General features: G+C 40.2%; 2 protein-coding genes across 3 annotated transcripts in view; one reads left to right on the forward strand and one right to left on the reverse strand.

The window, feature by feature from the left end:
• The first annotated feature begins 4,244 nt into the window (after positions 1 to 4,244).
• CCNH (cyclin H) lies at positions 4,245 to 16,093 on the forward strand. Of its 2 annotated transcripts, XM_052775792.1 has the most exons (10): positions 4,245 to 4,379; positions 4,558 to 4,680; positions 6,062 to 6,135; positions 6,407 to 6,617; positions 6,925 to 7,088; positions 9,331 to 9,401; positions 12,106 to 12,217; positions 12,802 to 12,862; positions 15,190 to 15,206; positions 15,902 to 16,093. In XM_052775792.1, the coding sequence occupies exons 1-10, from the start codon at positions 4,263 to 4,265 to the stop codon at positions 15,996 to 15,998; spliced, it is 1,047 nt and encodes a 348-aa protein (XP_052631752.1). In that variant the 5' UTR covers positions 4,245 to 4,262; the 3' UTR covers positions 15,999 to 16,093. The 2 variants fall into 2 exon arrangements, with proteins under 2 accessions (XP_052631752.1, XP_052631753.1); XM_052775793.1 differs by lacking the exon at positions 15,190 to 15,206.
• Positions 16,094 to 17,952: 1,859 nt separating this feature from the next.
• Positions 17,953 to 22,329, reverse strand: part of RASA1 (RAS p21 protein activator 1) — a 66,040-nt gene continuing 61,663 nt past the window's right edge. The window contains exons 23-25 of the mRNA XM_052775791.1: positions 20,971 to 21,048; positions 19,555 to 19,689; positions 17,953 to 18,820 (exon numbers count right to left, since the gene is read on the reverse strand). Of these exons, the coding sequence (XP_052631751.1) occupies positions 18,737 to 18,820; positions 19,555 to 19,689; positions 20,971 to 21,048 (297 nt within the window). The 3' untranslated portion in view covers positions 17,953 to 18,736. The remainder of the gene's footprint in view (positions 18,821 to 19,554; positions 19,690 to 20,970; positions 21,049 to 22,329) is intronic.

The following is a 22,329-nucleotide window of genomic DNA, read 5'->3' on the forward strand; positions in this document are numbered from 1 at the left end:
GACATAGGTAATAAGGAACAATGTAAAAAGAGTAAACATCACAAACTATAAAATACAAACTGCCAAACTCTATTAACTATATGCATTTAAGAAAGGAGTTTTGATTCCCCTGGGTCCACTGTCAGTATTGAGCAGTTTCTCATCTCTACATAATTTTATTTCATTTATTTAAAGATACAAAGAATATCTTTCCTCCATTATAATTGCTACTGGTCATGTCACTGTCATGATCTGTAGAAGAGAAAATGAATTCTCAACCTTGTCTCTCAGTCCACTTTGTCTCAACAACATAGTGAAAACAGTGACTTCTTCACAGGAAAAAGAGAACTTTTCTTATTATGGTCTAAAGGCCATTTGTCAATTTTCAGATGCTTCCAGCTCCTGTGGCTTGCTGTAATTCCATCAGGTACTAAAGATTCAGGATCAGATGCATAGCATTCAACTCCATTAACTGCAGCATTTAGACCAGAGGGCAAAAACTCACAATGAGCGCAGAAGCAGTTTTGTCTGCTTCCACATGGCCATTGTTGTCAGGGTAACTATATCCTCCAAAATCCTTGTGTGCTCCACATCTGTCTGGCTTCCCGCTGCCTCACTGAGAGACGACATCACAGCATGGCAGAAGCACGGGGGAAAGGATGAGACTGGCACACCGCGCTTTCATATATGAGGTGCTCACATGTAAAGGCTTCTTAGAATGCCATGGCCAGAAGCACGTGAAGTAATCACATAAAATAACTTTAATTTTCAGTATTTTTATGCCTTAGGACAGGAAAGAGAGCTCATGGATCTCTGCAGGCTGTACCTGCAGGGTCAACACAACTGACAGATCTTTAATAAAAGCAACCTATCTTTATCCTTTCCAATCACCATGCAATCACATAGCAATTTGAAGTAAGGTCTCGGAAAGAACTCCAGCAGCAAATAACACTGAAATTTAGGGGAGTTCACATCAAACCTTACCTTTGTAACAACTTTTTTCCTTTATGTTAATGTGAACCAAAGCCCCAGCTCTGAGCACTACATTCTGGTACAATTCAGGTCCAGACCTGGGTCTCATGTTGTAGCTCAGATTTATTTCCAAAAGTGGTATCTGCCTGGGCTAACTACACACAAAATTGCTGATCCACATACTATCTTGGCTTTTCATGATCGTAAACCTTAAAGAAAGTGTTTGAAATGGTGAAAAACCTAACCCAGCGGTGTTCAACACACATCTTCTAGGCTGGAAGTGGCCTACTTGTGCTATTTATGTGGCCTTCAAGATATTTGCTTATTCTGCAGTGTCTAAGCGCTCTCATTTTTAAAGTAAATTTCAAGTGCAGTTGGTTCCAAAGAAATCTTTGCAAACATGCCACAACAGCGCTTTCTGAGTATGAAGACAGTTGCAGTGAATGACTCAGAGGTCCACATCCTTAGTTTCTTCTTAACTTCAGAGTACCATCAGTCCAGAAATCCAGTGATGACTTTTCAGCATCAGTATCAATAATTTAATTATATTCATATGAGATGACATATTGGGAATGAAGTGGGTGGGAAGAATGGATTTGTGAAGAAATTAAAAAGAAAGGTCAAGAACACCAAGGCAAGGTCAGGAAGGGGAAGGGAGAAATAGAGAAGGAGAAGTAAGAAACAAGGCATGGAAGCAACAGAACTTTCTCCATGAATGATTCAGGACATGTCAGTGAAAAATGGCAAAAATAACCACTCTCCTCCATAAAAGCCAGCTTTGGCTCTTGGTCTTCAGGCAGATCTTCTACTGACTTCAACAGATGCCCTGCACGGTATCAAAAGGAGCATACAATTCTGATCGCCCTGAAGGAACTCAGCCCTCACTGCTGAATGAATGTGATGCCTTTAATTTAAGAATAAACAAACATCTCTGCCTCAGCATATTTAAGCTTTGGTCCCATGATTTGTGATTTCTTTGAGACTGTACATTTGATATGTTTTTGAAGTTGTACATTATTAAATGAAAAAGGTTTTCCTTAATATTTAAAAAATGCAAAGCTCAGGAATTGCAAACTGTTGGGTTTTGTCCTTTTTCACTTATTTAAAGTCTGTGTTTTTGCTGAGAATCCTAACATTTATGTCCCTATATTGCATATTCAATGTAAGTGAATTATAGCTATATACATATACATTTTTGTACTGGTTTGAATGACCAGTACATTTGCCAATACAGAATAGTGCTCCTTCAACAAGATAATCTCACTGGTATCGGTAAGACCAAATAAAAAATAAAGTACTACACAGCATAAGCAAGAAAGGCAAGAATCTGATTTTAACTAGCTTCAGTGTTAGGAAAATTGATAGTCAAACACTGCAAAGTCAAGTAGAAGTCCCTATGATATTATATTCATATATTCAACAAAGTGAGGACTAAAACACAGTATTTCAAACATTAAATTTGGGACTACTAACAAATTCTCAGTAGCATTAAATACAGCAAATATTAAAATCATGTGGTAATAAATTGATGTGTTTTCCCCTCTAAGGCTTTTAATCCTCTCCAGGACCATCAACAAGGTTAACTCTTTGAACGTATCACCACCATGGTTTTAGGCTAGTTAGTATCTGCAGTTAGGCATAATAATAATAATAAATAATAATAATAATAATAATAATAGGAATTTGATTATCCTTATACTCAGCTGAATTATGGGAAAAATGAAATATATCTCTAAAATTTCTAGGAATTGTGTCATTGATTTGAATGAGAAGAGAATTAGCCCCTTGGATTCAAACTGAGGCACCTGTAAAGAACGTGAGATGAGGAAAACACACTCAATGACATCAGTTTGATGGGGTCAGCCCACACTGTGGCAGAAGCAGAATGTGTGGCCAGAACCACAGTCATCTGGTAACTCATTTTTTAACTTTCTCTTTTAAACAATAGTGGAAAAAAAAAGTAAGAAATAAGAATGGCAAAAGGTTTGCAAGGTAAGACCGGTATAAAGAAAGTACCGACAACTGGGTACGTGCTGTTTAGAAAAAGAGACTGAATAGAAACTCAAGTGTCTGTATCTAAATGTCAATGCCATTGGCCTGCCTATATAAAAGAAGTGGAATAATTATCAAAAATGAAAGTGGCAACAGGGACAATAAGCAAATTACTGGGGGAACCATACCACTGTTGAAGTGACGGGACAAGCTACCACGACGAGTTGTTAAATCACCTTCATAGAGACATTCATGGAAACCATACATCAACTTGCGGGACATGATGAACAACAACTGAATCAACCCTGACATGAGACAGGACTACAGACTAGAAGAACTGCTAGAGGACTGTTTCTTCTCCCACATTTCTTTGAAAGCCCACCAAGATTGATTTCATTTGGTGTAACATAAAGGATTCCCTGCTTACTTTTTTTTCCTAACACTATTACTATTTGATGTTGACAAATTACATGGTTTCATAGCTACATGGGTGGAAACTGAACAGTGAATTACTTTTTTCATGTCAGCATGCTTCACGCTATTTTTAAAAAGCTTGAAAAAAAGGTGAAGCTGCGTTTTATAGCCATGCATTATTGTAACACGACGTACGCAGGACCACTGTCAGCTAAAACCTTCGCACCCTCCGTGGACACAGGCGGCCACGGCGCTCCCCAGAAGATTTTTAAGGTCACTCAGCATAGGTGGAGCGGAGGGTTTGTCTCTGCTGGCACCGCCGTGCTGCGGCTCCGGGCTCTCCACGCCACGCAGAGCTTTCGTACCGGGCAACAAGTCCTCTTGCTACACCATTTTCACGAGGGGAAAAAAAAAAGTATTCCTCGTTTTCAGGGTTTCCTACGCTGTAACGCATTCCACCGCGTGCCCGCCCTGGGCCCCCTCCCACCTCCCTTACTCGTACAAGCTCGACTTCTACTCCATGAGACGACCCGGCGTGACAGACGAACGACGGCTTCGTGCGGCGTTTCGCAGCTCAGTCTCCCAGCTCCCAGGAGAAGTACCTCGCTCTGGCCTACTCCCGCGGCTCCCAGCGGCGGCCAGGGCCTTTCCCGTCGCCTCCCGCAGGGCTCCTTACCTTCCCCCCCCCCTCAGCGCTGCCTCCCGCCCTCCCAGCTCCCTCAGCCCACAGCTGCCCGCCTCCACCGCGGACGCCCGCCCCAAGCCCTGAGGCAGCTGCCCGCCGCCGCCTCCTTGGGCCCTCCCGCCAAAACTACAACTCCCGGCACGCCCCGCGCACGCCGTGAAGCGAGCTGCCATAAAGCGCGGGCAGCGGGCGCTGCCGCCGCTCTCCCTCCTCGGTCGTCATGTATCACAGCAGCACGCAGCGGCGGCACTGGACTTTCCGCGGCGAGGAGGAGCTGGCGCGGTGCCGGGCCGAGGCCAACCGCAAGTTCCGCGGAAAAGCGGTGACGAGCGGGAAGGTGCGGGAGCGTGAGGAGAGGGGGGGGATGGCGGGTGGAGGCACCGCGGCCTCCTCCCGGCCGGCGCTCCCTGCGCCTCTGAGGGGAGGAGGAGGAGGAGGAGGAGCGGAGCGGGGCGGGAAAGGCGGTCGTGCCGGAGCGCAGCCCCTCGGTCAGGCTCAGCTTTGCTCCCCTCCAGGTCCAGCAGACCGACCCTGTCCTTCTGGAGCCCCAGGAGGAGCTGGCGATATGCAAGTACTACGAGAAGAGGTTGCTGGAGTTCTGCGCCGTCTTCAAGCCTGCCATGCCGAGATCCGTGGTGGTAAGCAGCAGTGCCTGCTCGGTGCGGCTTTGGTCCGCTTAGGGTCTGCGGTGTGATGGGCGACGGAGCTGCAGGCGTTGCCCCCCCGCCGTGACTCTTGTTCCTTCGCTTGCTGCTTGCTTGTCTTGTTCTTGGGAGCGTGGATGGCTTTCAAATTTTTTCTGTCTTCTAGTGCCGCAGTTTGTGTTTCAGACCTCTTTTTATCTCTTTCTGTTCTCTGGGCAGTGCAGCCGTTTCAAAAACAGAGGGTTATTTCTCAGTTTCATCCGTTTCTTGTGGCTGTTACACTTGCCTGGATGACTGCTGGTTTTGTTTCTCTCCTTTAAGCAAAGAGTAGAAGCAAACCTAACGATACATGGACTGAGGATACAATGAAATGATCTTGCTGTAGCTAAAGGAGGCAGTCCCAAAGTTGGGCTGTTGTCCAGTTGTTTCTCAAGCATTGGTGCTTGTCTGACCACAAAGTAAGCTGGCTCAAGCATCAGTACTGGCCGTAACTAACCTACAAAGAAAAAAAAAAAAACCACAAACCCAACCTTATCTCTGAACTGACTTATCTTGAAAGCAGAAGAGTGCATGTCAGAAGAGAGAGAGTGGGGACTTACAGCTGAAGCAGGGAACGAAATTGTGCTTCTTTTGTTACCTAGCCATTAAGATGTATAACCTATATTGCCCCCTGTCAGTCCTCCTGTTTTCTGGCAGGTGTGGTGAATAAAAAAGATGAAGAGTGTCTTGTCTGAAGATGCGTTTGACACATAGCAGTAGGCTGTGATTACATGCTCTGTGGAGCCAGACCTTATATTTCAGAAGTCGCCCCTGTAGAGTATGTCTGCTGGATCAGACTCACCAAGTAATGGTTTTGGAAAACATCTGCTTTCATGCCTATGGTGTTCAGATCAGCTTGGAAATTTGGCGTTGACTGCAGTGCTTCTAGATGCACAGAGAAGCATAAATGTTAAACATGTTGGGAAATTTACTGATCTGAAAAGTCAGATGTCTTGGCTGGGATTACTCACAACTTTCAGGATAATTTTTTTTAGTCTTTGGTTTTTAAGTTTCATTTAAATACCAGATTTTTCTCATGAAGATATATTAGGCTTTTTGAGCATTGTCTTCCTAAATATGTCTAAAAATGGAGGAAGAGATAATCAAGCTGCCATTTTGCAAGGCTCTTGCAGGCATAAATGTATTAGACTTCGAAATATTTAATGACATTAATGGCATTGTGTGCATCTTAGTGCCTTAGTGTGTCCTGTATGTCTATAGTATATATTCCAGCTTGCCTGTTCTGTTTTGTAATTTTTTTTAATTTATTTTTCTTTTTTCTTAATCCATTTTTGCTTCTATACTTACTTTTCTCTCCTTTTATTTTTTAATTTAGGGAACAGCTAGCATGTATTTCAAACGCTTTTACCTCAATAATTCGGTGATGGAGTATCATCCTCGGATAATAATGTGAGTTATCAACGCATCCTGAGTTATTCTGTCAAGCAGAACGTTGTGGGTATACTCTTTATATCTGTAAAGACCTGAAAAAATGAGAAAGGAAATCTGAGAGCTTAAATATGAGTAAAGACAACGTATGGTCACTTTCAGTTTCCATTTGGAAAAGCTTGCTGTGTTCAAAACATGGTGTTTTGATGATAAAAATTTTCTGAACCGAACTCTTGATAAAAAGATGGATGCTGCATATGTGAATTGTTTGCTTTTTTTTTCCCTCCTCAAGGCTAACATGTGCATTTTTGGCCTGTAAAGTAGATGAATTTAATGTGTCCAGTGCACAGTTTGTTGGTAACCTTCGAGAAAGCCCTCTTGGACAGGAGAAAGCCCTTGAACAAATACTGGAATATGAACTACTGCTTATTCAGCAACTGAACTTCCATCTTATTGTCCACAATCCATACAGGCCTTTTGAGGGATTTCTTATTGATTTGAAGGTAGTATTTTTTTATATGCTACATACTCTATATACTAACATAATATAAATCTGTCGTGGGTTGTGTTAGAAAACTTTATTTCCTTTTGTGCCTGTGATCTGAAAAGATGTCATTTCTAAAGTGGTTGGCAAATATCTGAAAGGAAGTCAGTTTAGTTGTGGTCTTGAAGCACTTTAGATTATTTTTGGAATAAGAAGGTGACCTGCTACTTTTTAGCTTTACCAAATACTGTTGAATTGTGTGTTCTGAGGTCATGAACCAGAAGATGAGGAACAGCTACTTACTTTCCTAAATACTTACTTTTTAGACTCGCTATCCAATGCTGGAGAATCCTGAAGTTTTGCGGAAAGCAGCCGATGACTTCCTCAATCGAGTGGCTCTGACAGATGCATATCTGCTCTTTCCTCCCTCTCAGATAGCTCTCACTGCCATATTATCTAGTGGTTCAAGAGCAGGAATTAATATGGAAAGGTAGTCTCTTTTTTTTTGCTATAGGTATGATTTAAACAGTTTATTTGCTTCATGTATAAATTTGTTTTGGTTTAGACATTCTTAACTAGTAGAAGTGTGTATTTACTGATTGTTAACACTCTGGTATATTCTTTAAGTACCTTTCAAAACTGAGGCAGTACTGGTTTGGGGGTTTTTTCCATTTTCAAAAAGTAGGTGATAAATGCCATTAGTTGGTGTCTGGTTTTTATATTCCTTTGGAAGAAGGAAAAATTCAAACTGATGACTATGCCCTAATTAGACCAGCATAGGATTTTCAGATTTACCTTGAAGATTAGAGTGAATAAAGTGGAAATACAGTAGAAACTAAGAGTATGAAACACTTAAAGAATCACTTAAAGAAAAAAAAAAAGTAAGATTTTTAAGGTATCTAAGGTTACAGAGTCAAATGAAATTACACTGAACTGACAGCTGCTAGGCCTGTGCAACTAAGTGCTGTATTTGGCTGGTGCAACTGTTCACTTTCTGTGGAAATGGACTAACGATAAGGTGCTGTTTGAAATCAGTCCCTTTTTTCCTTTCTGTGGTCTAGCCACTGGTGTTTGCAAAGGCATTATCAAACACTTTGATATCATTGCTGAAATGTATGGTTTGTTTGGTTTGGTCCTTAAAAAGGACCAAACATACTCTTCCTCAAAAAAACAAGGGAGGTAGTTGTTGTAAGTAGCTGTATCTGGAGTGTTTTAATCATGTGATGCTCTGTGTATTTTGTATCTAGAGTGTAAAGCTTGCAAGCACAAGGGCTGATGCTAAATTCAAACAGTTCTTTTTCAAGAAGCTTTCCTTCTGCCTGCTCTAAATGAATCTCAAATCTCTTGTTCTAAAAGAGCGAGATGGTGTGGGAGCATCCTCTACAGGGTTCACTGTCCTCTCAGAATAGTGTAAAAACGTTCAGGTGCTGACTATAACTTGAAACTTGTTGATCTCATTCCTGAATTTATATTCTGTACTACTTGTGCCAAATTTCAGAAAAGCATGCTTACAAAAAGAACTATAATAATTTGCAGATAGTGTGTGCATCAAGGTGTGTGAACTTTTATCTTTGCGTATTCATGAAGAACTCAAGTCTTCGTCACCTGTCTGCACCATACAGTTGCTGTAACCTTGTCACTTGTTGTTTTATGTGAGTTTGAGCTGCTGGACATGAGAGAAGCTAATGCTGCAGCTCGGGTCTTGTGGACCTGTGAGTAGGTGTGCCTGCAGAAGAGGGACAGAACATGGAAGGTTTGAAAATCTGTTGCTCCCGTGATGTCCGTGTATAGGTCAGTCTTGAAAAAGTTAGAGCTTCAGGAAAAAAGAGGTGCCACAGTGCTCTGGCTAATAGGTGGCTCCAAATTAATCTTCAGTTCTGGTAACAGCACAAGGTTAAATAATAGTCTTGAGTTCTATGTCTACACATCTGAGCGGTGATGCTAACAGAGCTGCTATCGGCTTATAGCAATTACCGTCTTCATGGTGGCTGATGCCTCAGTGTGGGAGCTGCAGGTGATACAGCTGTGTATGTCTATGAAGTAAGTTTGAAGTTAACACAGACTGAACAGATTGATATACTTTGAAGTCTTTGGATTTTTGTAATTTATCCATAAGTGCCCTTCCCAGGAAGGGATAAAACTATTTGGTTGTTGTGGATCTTGGTGAGGATTGTTGCTCGTGTGTATGTATTAATGTTCTTACTAAAAGGAGGTTTGAATCTCTGAGGGAAGAGGAAGGGACCTGCCAGACTCTTACAAGACAGCATTTACGATTTGCTTTCAGCTGCCAAAAGCAGCAGTCCCATCTTACAAGCTTTGCTGTCTGTTGGTCTGTGTGAAGACTACTCTTCTGTAGTATTTGCTTTTCCTGCAGTCGTATTGTGCAATAGTGTGATGTTAGTGTGACACTTCATAGAATCTTAAATGTAAGTTGACTTAACTCAGTGAGGTTTACTTACTTACAAATGTTTAATTCTGCAGTGTTGGAACTTTGGTTCTTTACATGGCTGGGGAATACTTTTGTCACATTCTTACAGAAGAAGAACGTTGCAAGTGACAGATAAGCTTTTTATCATGTTATAGCACTTATGTAACTGAAGTGTTCTTACTAAGTCTAATCATAAAGCTCTAGCAGATGTAAATAATAAACAGTACACGTTTTATTAACTAATGGTAGCTGCCACAAATAATTATGACACTTCAAGAACTTATTCTTCCTTGTATCTTTGCAGTTATTTGTCAGAAAGTCTTATGCTGAAAGAAAACCGAATATCCTTAGCCAAGCTACTAGATGGCATGAAATGTAAGTAAACACTGGAAAAATATGACAAACAGTATCTCTAAAAGAAGAAAAACAGCTTTTTCCAAACAACAAAAGCTTTAAGCAGAAAGGTGTGCTTCCAGTGGTTTTCTTCACCTCAGGGCATGCGTAAGGTAAGTAAAACATGGACAGTAGAGTGAACTACCTTGCATGTGGATGCAAGGGGAGAAAACATCGAGACCTTCGTGTGATACGAACAAATGAGATTAAAAGGCAAAGGGCCTGATGCTTCTCAGAACATAAGTCAATTAAGCGATAGCAACTGACTCAAAAGTGAGAAATCTATTTTGGGAACTAGATAATGTTTTTTGTAACTCAGGGATGAAATTACGCTTTTCAGTCACTGTGTCTTAAATTACAGGTTCAGGCAAAAGCCTGCATATAACTACTTCTACCACCAGAGGGTACCTTTTCTAAGCTAAATGATTAATGTTAAGTGATATGCCAGGATTTATTCTTTACTTCCGTTTTGCAGCTATAAAGGTGTTTCAAAAGATGTTTAGGTTTGCTAGTGTGAGAAGTACATATGTATATGCGCACACATATACATATTAAAAATACCAAGAATGCTAGCATGGTTTAGCTAAGATAATGGGGAATGTAGTACACTGATGATTATCTTTTTTTAATGAAATGAAAAGGCTGGGATAAGAAATCAGTAAGTAATCAGTTATTTAATGCTTTAAGCTAATGCACACATTTAAAATGGGAGAGTGGTAGCATAAAAAATGCAGTCCTTTGACTGAGCTGACTTGAGTAGTGAATGCATAATACAAGTCACCGGGGTCTACAAATTCAATTTAAATTGAATTTATAAAACTTAAGCTGCTCTTCCCTTTCTCTTCCTGCTAACAAATCCAGTCTTCAGGTTTTCATTGCTGAGATGCAAAGGGAATGCTGGGATCACTTATTCTTCACTTGTGTTATTCTGGACAGTAGCTGTAGCCCAAAGGCAGCCCTTCTGTAAACATATGATGGCTGGAAGGAAATTTTGAAGCACCTGTAAATTACTAGTTTTACAGAGAACTGGTGGTAGAGGAAAAATCTTGTTTCTTGCAGTGTAGCTGTAAATTTAATTTGCATTCTTAACAAGACTGGGACCAATCTTTTTTTTTTTTATAAGACTGAGGTACAATGCTGAATGCAAAAAAAATCCATATATTTTGATGCTTGTTAGCGGAGTAATATGAACTCTGTATTATTATAATTTACCTTGAGGAAATCCAGAATCAACAATGATAACAACTTGTTTCAGTGTAGTACTTTGTGCTCAGCTTCTCCTGTACCTTGATGTTATTTAGAATTAATCCTCAGATGTAAGAAGGTAGTTAAGTCTTACATATGCAGTCTTTGATCCTCTGAAGTTTGAGTGCTATGTGGGATGAGAAGTTTTGTAAGCAAGCAGTTTGAGAGGAGTTAATATTTTGAATGTGTAATGCTTGCTTTGACAAGGATTTTACTTGATGAGCTTTCTGTCTCAACTATTAGCAGTATGTTGCCTGTTGCCTTTTTGAGTCTGTTTAAAAACTAGATAGAATGCTTTCAAAACCTTACAGAGGTGTGGACTTCAGAACTTCTTGATTCTCTTTTCTCTGTGTACCATTCTGATTTTTTTGGTGTAGGCTTTTTTTTTTTTCCCTCCTAGTAGAAGCTGCTTGAAAATGTATACTGTGCTCCTGTTACAGTGAGGGAAGGGAGGGTAAACTGTTGGCTCAAGCTTACCTATGAGGGATAAGCCATACTACTGATTGATAAACTTGTGTAATTCACATGTGTGGTGGGTTGACTCTGGCTGGAGGCCAGGTGCCAACCAAAGCTGCTCTGTCACTCCCCTCCTCAGCTGGACAGGGGAGAGAAGAAAATAACAAAAGGCTTGGTTGAGATAAGGATGGGGAGAGACCACTCACCAATTACCCTGATGGGCAAAACAGGCTCAACTTGGGGATATGACTTTAGTTTATTACCAATCCAATCATAGTAGGGTAATGAGAAATAAAACCAAATCTTAAAACACCTTCTGCCACCCCTCCCTCCTTCCTAGGCTCAACTCCACTCACCATTTTCTCCATCTTAGAATCATAGAATCATTTCGGTTGGAAAAGACCTTCAAGATCATCATCTTCTCCCTGCCCAGCAGCGCAGGGGGACAGGGAATGGGGGTTGGGGTCAGTTCATCACGTTGTCTCTGCTGCTCTTTCCTCCTCAGGGGCAGGACTCCTCACTCTTCCCCTGCTCCACCATGGGGTCCCTGGACTGCAGGGGGACAGCCTGCCTCACCATGGTCTTCCCCACGGGCTGCAGGGGAATCTCTGCTCTGGCGCCCAGATCACCTCCTCCCCTCCTTCTTCACTGACCTTGGGGTCTGCAGGGTTGTTGCTTTCACATGTTCTCACCCCTCTCTCTGGCTGCAGTTTTTTGTTGTGTAACTTTTTTTCCCCCCTTCTTAAATATGTTCTCCCAGAGGTGCTGCTACCATCGCTGATGGGCTTGGCCTTGGCCAGCAGCGGGTCCATTTTGGAGCTGGCTGGCATTGGCTCTGTCGGACATGGGGGAAGCTTCCAGCAGCTTCTCACAGAAGCCACCCCTGTAACCCCCCTGCTGCCAAAACCTTACCACACAGACACAATACAACAAGGTAGAGCAGAAATTATTTTATGTGCTTAGTGTTGTGTTGTTTCCACTGTAGGCATGAAAAATCTCATAAAGAAATATGAACTGCCAAGGCCTGAAGAGGTTGCTGCTCTAAAACAGAAATTAGAGAAGTGTCACAGCTTGGAGCTTTCACTTAATACAAACCTGTAAGTAGATACTTACTCTTTGATGTTCTAAACTTTTGCCTTTTTTATTGCTACAGAAACATTAATTTTTGGTGATCTGAGTGATTGAAAATGAAAACATCTAAATGTACACAGAAGGATGTCTGTTCACGTGCTTACCATGTGAGTCTCTACTCGAAGCTGAGTACCAAGACTCAGTAGTGCTTTCAGTAATACGTAAATATGGCCTTTTGTGCCAGTTTGCACTGCAAGCTGTAATACTGATTATTTTGTACCATGGAACTGGAATCCTGGGTGGCTTCTAAGATCTGGCCACGTGATGTCATATGTAATGACAAGGGCTTTAAAGTCACATGATTAAAACAAGAATTGTGTGAAGGGTTAATGTTTTCTTAAGACTTACGTGGATGGCAAAGGACTTCCTGATTTTTCTTTTCTGCCCCTTTCACTTTAGTACCCACTAGGAACTTCCAGCAAGTTGCTAGTTGAGGCTTTGGTATTTTTTTGTGACAAATACATCCATAATCTAATCTTGTGGCCAAATAGGGAGACTCTGATTTAGAAAAATACCTAAAAATTTCACTTTTTCTCTGGATGGGTGTTAGGAAGAAGAGGAAAGGTTATGAAGATGATGAGTATGTCACAAAGAAGCCTAAAACGGATGAGGTCAGTAAACCTATTGTACAAGTACTTGTCTTTCCACTCTAACTGCCAAGACAAAAGTGACACGGTTACTGAGACAGACTTCTGGGAGTGTTCTTGAATACCCCAGTCTTTTGTGGGGAGGGGGAAGAACACACAGGCCATCCTTCCTGCTCTTTCCTGTGCTTTGAAAGTCTTTTGACAAACCACAGAACAACATCAAGCTGAGTACTTTCAGCATGTAGCACTCCATGATCCCAGTGTGGGGAAGTAGCTGTGAAGTTGAAATTTGGAATATTGCAATGAAAGGAGGTTCTGGAAGGCCAGGAACTGAACACTTGAGGAGAAATCCAACCTCTGCAGGTGGAAAACTCGCTCCTCAGAATGAAATAAATGAGTAGATGCTGAAATATACTCAAACAGGCTTTTTTCACGGAAGTTTTATGTGGTGTTTTTTCTGCTGGCCAGTGTTTCTGAAACTGTTTTCATTTACTTTATTTAGCTTCTTGCACAAACCAGAAGTCAGCTGCTGAACTAAATTTCTACGTCAGCCCATTTGCTAGCAAGGCGTGCATAAATTACAGGTAGCTAGTACCTCAGGTTATAAGACCAAGTATAAATAAGGTAGAGATAGACTGAGGAGGGTGACTCCACAAATGAAAACAGAACTAAGGTAATCCTTCAGATCTAATCTGAACACCTTTTAGGGCTTCATTTGTAACGTGACTGGAAGTTGGAGAGAATACATTCTGGTGGAAGAATAGCTTTGTGAAGAACCCTTTTTAACTGGACTCCTTGATACTGAAGACATTGTACATCCTGATAGTGTACGACACCTGAAGTATGGTGTTTAGAAAAACTTGCTAACAGCTAAAGAGAGTTGTCCATCAAAATCTTAACATAAAATGCAGGCTGTGTCTTTTTATAATTAAAGGAGTCTTGCTATTATAAATTATCATGATGCTATAATGTCAAACTAGAACCTAAATGATTTGAACAAGATTATGGTAAAATCATCACTGAAAGTATGCTGTAACAAAATGTGGAACCTCAAGCATATTTTACGGTAACTATTTAATGCTGTAAAAACTTTGACTAGTGTTTACTCCAAATGCCAGTCTTAAAAAGCATATTGAAACTGGCAATTCTGTAAAACTACCACTTTCATAACTTTTCACTTTCTCACAAAATGATTTGGAGAACAGTGCCAGCTAAGCTCTGGAGACTCGCTTCTTGCCTGCCCCAGTTTAACTTGAAGGGGGTATTATTTTAGTTATGCTGCTATGGTTTAAGGCAGTTTTGATTTTTGGGGTTTCTTATTAAATTATATTCACAGTTCTTTTTCCAAATGAATAAACTCGATGAATTCACATAGTGTACAACATTTCACAATAAGCTCTTGCACAGTTTTAACAGCTCCTGAAACTTAGGATTTTTCAATACTGATTTATCTGAACTGCCAAGGGTTTGTACTTGTATAGTTTCATTTCTCAGTAATTATCACATGCAAGAGCAGATCTGAGCTGCCCAGACATAAGGGAGAAAGAGTGTTTTAAGTTTTTGAAAGCTTACAGTATGTGCATACGGCTCAAACCTTGAGACTTCATTAATCCCGCAGTTAGCTGATAGTAAGGATATTTATATCTGTAAGTAATCAGGCTGTAGTGTACAAGTGCACTGTCAGTTCTAATGTATTTGTAAGATTTTGTTTCTTGACTGAATAGTTTACAGCTGAAGCTAATACAATAGCAAGGCTGTAACTGGTATGGAGAGCTCATCAATTTGAAATGATAGAAGAAACACAGAGAGTACTGGTTGAGGACTGATAACTCAGCTGCCAAAGTGATGAAGCCATAAAAAGCACAAGATATTAATGAAAGGTTGCAATATGTGCTCTTGTGGAAATCTCTGTGTGGTTGTCCATAATGAAGAAGCATGAGCTAAACCTCAAACAGGGGTTGAAAAGGGGCTGATAAAATGACTGTCTCCATGACTTTAAGAGTAGGCATGGATAAATAGCTTTAAGGTTAAAGGGCTTAGTCACCACCAGTTAAAATATTTTTTTAGTCTTTCTTCTGTTCATGGAATACTTCTGTTTGTTAGGTACTAAAGCCTGGCTGTAAAGAGCACAGCTTTTTTTGGTGTGGGTTTGGTGGGGGAGGGTGGTGGTGTTGTTGCTAAGTATTGTGGCATGCTTGCAGAAGCAAGAAGTAGGGCTGGGTCCCAGGAGGCTTTCAATCCTGTGTTCTGGGATTAGCCCCTATTAGCTAGAATAAATATATATTAAAAAAAAAATCTTCCCTTTGATATATTTCCTTGACTAAGTTATTTCTGTTTTATTCCCTGCACAGGACACTGAGCACGCTGGGTAATATTACCTGGGAGGGGCGCGCAAGAAACATTTCAAGTAACCCAGGAATCAAAACTTAATTGGAGTCTCACAACAGACTAGGGCATACCTAAAGTAACTCCTGTAACTGTGCTCATGTTTAGCAGTGGGAGCAGGTCTGAGCAGAAGTCCAGATCATGGCGAGTCTAAGGAAGGGAAATATTCTTTCATGTTGTTCAGCAGTTCTTGGCCATGACCTTGGGTCAGGCATGTGATGAGAATCTGAAGGGGAACTTAACAAACACACATTTTGTCAAGTAACTGCTGTGTAGGCCTTGGCATGAATTCTTATTTCCAGTTTGAGCTAGCCTTGTAATTTAACCAGGTCTGGCAATTGCTACTGGTTGTCAGAAGTAGAGTGGAGTGTACAAGATAAGCATGGTCGAGCATCCTGGCAGAAATGTTCATCTCACATAATCTGGACAAGCACTGTGTTTAAAATCAGTTTAAACTTACTATTTAAGTCTATTACTGATGGCAGACACAGTTCAGAGATGTGAAAAGTTATCTGTGTTACTTAAATTCTCTTTGCCTGGCATACATAGCAGAAGTTACTGTGACAGCAGGTGCAGTAGTGCCATGTACCTACAGTTAGGTAGTGCCTGGCCCACCTTACTGTAAAACACACCAAATTCACCTGTTGCTCAAGGCATTGCTTTTTTCCCTTCCATTAGGAAGAGTGGACTGATGATGATCTTGCGGACTCACTGTAACCTCAAAGGAAGATGGAATTCTACCACTGTAGAAACTACTGTTTGGTGTCAAATGTGAACCCCTCTGCCCCAGGTTCCTTAATCTGTGTCGTGGGGTATTTATTCTGTCAGTTTTTGGTATCTGCAATAAAGCACTTGACCTTGCTAAAATAATTAGTTGCAGTTCCATTAAACCCTCATCCATTCAAGGTCAAACATTAGTAAGAAATGTTTGCTTTAAGACATACATTACTCGGGGAAGAGTTTTGGTTCAGGAACAGTTAGAGATGTTGCTAAGTAGGATTACAGCATGGCAGTTGCTAATGTCAAACTGGACATTTAGTGAACTGGATAAATGCAAGCAGGAGACAGATCTGGCAACAACCCCTGTGTGCTTTAGATGTGCTCCCCTTTTCCCAAGCTTGTCATTGAAGCAGCTAAAAGAATACAGCTGTGCCCACTGCACTTGGTACATTTGGTGAGCTCTTCTCAAATGTACTAAGAGGCTGCAGTGATGTATTTTACAACATGGAAAGCAATAATCATACCTTTGTGACTTACTCTGCAGCAGTGATCTCAGATTAGGTTACTGAGACTAACTTATCTGCGGGCAACTGAAAAGAGTATTATTTCTAAAATCTTCCTAAGTAGTGAGATGTCTTCCAACTCTGGAGCAAAGTCTAATTCCTTTTCATACAGTGTTCTAGAACATAAGCAGTTCTACAATACACCCACCTAAATGCAACTTTGGGAGTTTCCTAATTTCATTCTCACCACTGCATTTTGTATGTATGTAATAGGTAAATAGCCAGCCAGATCTGTTCTCCAAAGTTTCTGGGTTTTACCGTGTTATACTACCTGCACCCAGCCAACTACCTCTACAAAATAACCTACCTTATCCACTCTGGTTCTGACAAATCCTTCTATACCAGCATCATCAGCTGACTAGTCAGAGAAGAAGAGCAGCTATCGCAATTTCACTTCAGAAAGCCTGACACTATTTACACACCCCCTTCAAAATCAAGTGAAGGAAGTGTGACTTAGCAGAGTTTAAGTCATGTACTGAGGTTCTGAACTGGTTGGAAGCTACAAGCAAAGCACTCAGCAGAAGTTCTTCACACACGAAAATGTTACAGACTGGGGCTGTGATTTATGTGACCTAACAGTATAGAGAGAGAACAAAGTAGGGCAGAAAAAAAGAAAGACTGATAATTACCTTTTCCTCTGAGATGCAGTTTAATACAGGCTCCTGACAGTGGTAAGTCAAGCCGTGGTTTTATCAGACGATCTAAAAAAGAATTCAGTAGAACCAAGGTCTTGCAAACAGAGGTCTGCCTTCAGTAGGCTGTATTAAGAGCCCCACCTGCCTACCACATGTAGTTAGTACTCGTGACACTCAGGAGTGCTCAGCTACAGCACCGGGCACCTGCCTGCACAGAAGTTGCCCCAACTGGAGAGAGCAGGGCAGCACAGCAAGAGCCAACTGCAAACCTAGAAGACGTTCACTAATGTTACACCAAAGATAAAGTCTACACAATTTAGCGTGACAGAGAATGGACAAAGCAGTTGTTCAGTGGTGTAACAACTGTGTTTGTATTACACAGTTATTTATGTGATTATCTCATTAGTCTTGTCAGTGAATCTCAGCATCCTTTTATTCCTCATTAGATCGCTGCCTAGAAAAGTTACAAATGGTGATGCCGAAATACCTTCTGAATCAACTGCATATTTGACTTTTGATTTTTTTTAACAGTTTTAACATCTGCTTTCTCACCCAGTGAGAGATATGTACAAGTTAAGACATATGGACAGGGTAATGCTGTTCCAAGGATTCATGCTTAAAAAAGTGACACTGCATGAACATTTCAAAGTACATCATGTGCAGACACTGTAAAAAACTTCCAGAGCAGCCAAAGTTAGCCATTTTCCATAAAGAGTTGATCTGCAGCTTGATTTATTTTAAAAACTTACTTTTCACTTATAAAAATAGTATTTATGCTAGACTTACAGTACACAAAAGACCAACCAATACATATTTTATAAAATGGTTTAATGGATGCATGCATGTCTGATACAATGATCAATAAATTTACTGAAGTCAAATTATTTACTGTTGTAAACATTTTACAAAAGCACTGTGATTTATCTGGCTATATAGTTCTTGATGGAAGAACTATTCAGACTGAATCAGTGGCACATCAAAAAATAAAGCTGACAAGACCCACTCTGCATATTCTCTCTCAACATGATTCCAGCAAGAGAAACAGCATGGTATAAAAAGTGTACAGTAAAGATTGTTCCTACCATAACATCAAATTCTGGAAACTGTAAATACAAGTTAAAGTGGTTGAAACAGTCAAAAGTCATAATTATTGTAACCAGTCAGAAATTACAGTAAGAAATGTTATCCAGTTATATGCGGCTGTCAAAACAACACATTTCTTTTCATGTCAGTTGATCATCCTTTTCCAACAAGACAGCAAAACTTTGGCAATCGGAGGTGCTGAAAATAATTTTCCAAGTTCAAGACACAGTCACAGCATTTTCTTTGCGGAAGGTGAACTGTACACCAAGGCTCAGAGGTTGTGAAAACTGTTTCCACATGGAAAAAAGTGCAAATGTCCTGCACAGATAGCTTAAAAAGCTGCTGGTACAATCATTCACCAACAGAATCTTTGTTTTCTTTTTGCATAGTTCACACATCACTGGGAATGTGACAGGGTGTGCTATTTTTGGCAAGAGCAAGAAGAAAGTGATACTGGTGTGAGTCGCCATGTTGGGCATGCTGGATCCATGCAGAATTCAGGTAGAGGGCTGCTACCTGATGTTATTAGACAATGAATACTGATTTTGTTTTTGTTGAAGCAGTTCAGTAATAGCCAAAAGCTTCTTAAGAACATGCTGTGGAGAGTCAGTGAAACATACATTAGCTACTGGAAACAGAACAGTCTGGCTTGAGAAGCATTTTCAGCATCAGCCTATCAGACCTGCTACTAGATAGTTTAAAATGTATTTTAAAAAAACAAAACCCCCAAAACCCCATCTAATCCCCTAGTCAATAAGACATTACCTTCGAAAGGGGAAGTCTAAAATGGCGTTATGAACTCTGCCTCTCCACTCATGCCATCTTTTTGCTACTTTGTTGTTTAACAGGGAGGCTAAAAAAGCATACTGCTAACACAGTGGTGGGCTTTGCTAGAAAAGTTTACCATGTTTGTTTATGAATGTACTGGCAAATTAGAAAGCAGAAATGAGGTATCAATAGAAAGCTAACAAAAGTAAATTTAGTTCTCAACTGAAAAAAACCAAGATCCTAAAACTAACAAGCTGGAGAGCCTGTCAGGACACAGTAATTTTGTGGCTTTAGGCTTCCTTTAGAAACCGAAACATCCTCTGGAAGCTTTAAAAAAAAAAAAAAAAAAAAAACCTCTTTGGTTTTGTTGCATGAAGAAACAAAACTATGGACTTAGTATTTACCTTTACAGCTAATAACCTCCTGGCGGAATGCACATATTTTAAAATGTTTATCCGTCATACTCCTAGCCAGAAATACTGTGAAAGAATCCCAATATTAAGGAGTAACTTGAGACATACTGTCTGTAGCTGCAAATTGTTTGTTAACTTTTGTCGCTTACCTGCATTACACCTCGCTCGTTACTGAGCGTCCGGAGTTCATCTGAGTGTGCCACACATATCTCATGCAAGGCTGCCAGATCACGAGATAGGTCAGTTCTAGAGTGCTCTGTAGTGTCTGGAAGCTCAGGAACATTCTTCAACAAAAAAGATGAGAGCAGATTTAGGACACCGAGTACCCGGGCACACAGGAAGATGAATTAAGCTCTACAGCTCTGCCGATGCAGTTGTTTTACACTGCAAGTGCTGCAATGTTAGTCTTTCCAGCTAAGTCTCCAGTCCATCTTTCTACTATGAATTATGGATTTCCTCCTCTCCCCAACCTCCACAATGTGTTTTATGAGTATACTGCAATTTCTACTCCTGCTAGAAGGGTTCTTACTAAAAGATCTGGTATTGCTACACTACACTGCGCTGACCAGAAAGCTACTGCATAGACTCATAACCTTGCCCTAAATGAGGGGGAATCCATCCATTAGGTGCTTTTTTTTCCCAACCTAAATGAGAGAACAGCAGCAACAAAAATTCAGCAAAATCTGTAACTATCAAGTAACTCTTTAAACTGGTCATAAACAATAATGTAATTAAAACAGTAGATTAATCCAACAGTTATTTTCAAACCAACAGTTTTGAGACATCTCATGCAAAATCTGTCATTTAAAGGAAAGTGATGTATCATCATATGCAGAAGGTGCAATTTAACCAGAAAAAGGTGACGTATGGCAACCTACCCAAATGCCACACTCATTTTTAGATCTTATCAAAATATTCTGAGATGTCTTCTAGGTCACTATTAAGGGATCAATTCAGGAAGCTTGGCACATTTTTTTCATCTTGTTATTTACAATTAATTCTTTGTTTAAAAATACACATATATAACATGCGGTCCTAACTCCTTGTTATAGCTATCATTCACAAAACAGTAACAGTTTAAAAGAATACAGTAACTGCAGTTCACTTTCAAACTACAGTATCTAGAATGCATGCAGTGACATATCTGGTAATGCATAATTGAAATTCAACCTAGTATTTTTTAAAGCAAAAAATAATTTCAATCTCCAGTGAAAGTGATATGACAAATTATACATAAGAGGTTTTGTTGTAAAACATATTTTTAAAGATTTGTATTTTGGGCCAAAATTTCTAATCCTCATACCTATAAAATCTATTTGAGCTTCTCGCATCTACAGAGACACTAAATGAATAAAGTCTAAGATGACATTTGACAGTTTTAATTCTGTACGACAGGCCAGCAATCTGCAGTTTCTAAACATGCGTAAGAAAAATTTATTCAGTTACATGCATTCAAAATTGTGTGGGAACTGATGCATTTTTGAGGTAGTTAATAAGAAGCATAAAGAATTTTCATTTACAATGTTGCTGTGTAACTTCCAGTAAAGATTTTTTTAACCACTTACCCCAAGTTCATCCAAAAACATGATCATGCGATGTTTGTTGCTCTTGATGAATGGATTTACCCCTTCCATATATGGCTCCTAGTAATTTTTAAAAGTATTCATTAGAACAAATCAATGCCAAGATAATTGTCATACCTGAAGTGAACACAGTGCAGTCAGACAAATGACACTGCAGAACAACTATGTCATCTGGAGTGATTTTATTTCCTTCAAGTGAATTTCCAATGTCTGGTGTGCAGCCAGTCAAAAGACTACAGAATTTGGTATTTTCTTATATTCATAAGATTCAGGATCTCTGATTCAGAAGTTTTCTTACACATGCATACTGACATGAATTTGCATTAAGATGAATGTCTCTCAATACCTAGCTGCAAAGAACAAATGCTCTACTTTCAAAGGTGTGATTGGGAGTAAGTGCCCTCTTTCTTGTTCTTTCATTAACGCTTACATTCCAAGTTATGTGTGTCAGAGAAATAACTTTATAATGCTAGCCTGAAGTCACTTTCATTATGCTTAAGTCAACAGATTTATTTTTCAACCACATTTCAGCCTGGGAACTGAAGACAGAGCAGTTGTTGCTGGCATTCTCTTAGTGTTATAATAGAAACTTTATTGAACGCTGGGGCTTTTTAGTGCAGTATGTACACTTGATTTACAACATTAATTATGTCTAGCAACATGAAAGTGAGTACAAATAGAAGGGGTGCTTTGAAGTGCTTTACCACAGAAAACACCAATCTAGGGAGTAAGTAAATGCAGGGTGAAAGTGGGGGAGGGGGAAGAGTCAGAGGTTGGCAGCTCTTAATTTGTTTCAGAATTGGATAATCTATACCCAGCTCGGAATTTAGGCCCAATTAGTCTCAATCTGAAAGGTAATTACTATGTATAGATAGACCATGTGTGTGGAATGCATTTCAAGGTTGTGTACAAAAGCACATCAGTATTACTGAAAGATGCCTCCCCTTTGACATCAAATAATCAATGGAAATGCAAAAAAAGCTCCCATCATCTATTTAAGGCAGAATATTTATCCTTCAGATTCCTTCCCATCACAGATTACTGCTCTAGCAATTCTCAGTTGTCTTTTTTTATAGATATTCCAAAAGAAAACGTGCCCATTTTACCATCATGGACACTTTTGTTGTGGTGGGATGGCTGCCTGCCTGCCTTTCCTCTCCCACTTCTCCCCTCTAATGCAGGAAATACTGGAGTATGACTGCTACCTTTTCTGTGGCAAATGGGAAAAAGAATGCCCCACATACTTCCGCTGTTGTCTTTGGAACAAATGCCTGCTGAGTTCATCTGTGTTCTCACAGCATCAGTATATGGCTGCATCACACTCTGCAATACCTGCTGGTG

Source organism: Harpia harpyja, chromosome Z, assembly GCF_026419915.1.
Source record: "Harpia harpyja isolate bHarHar1 chromosome Z, bHarHar1 primary haplotype, whole genome shotgun sequence".
Classification (NCBI taxonomy): domain Eukaryota; kingdom Metazoa; phylum Chordata; class Aves; order Accipitriformes; family Accipitridae; genus Harpia; species Harpia harpyja.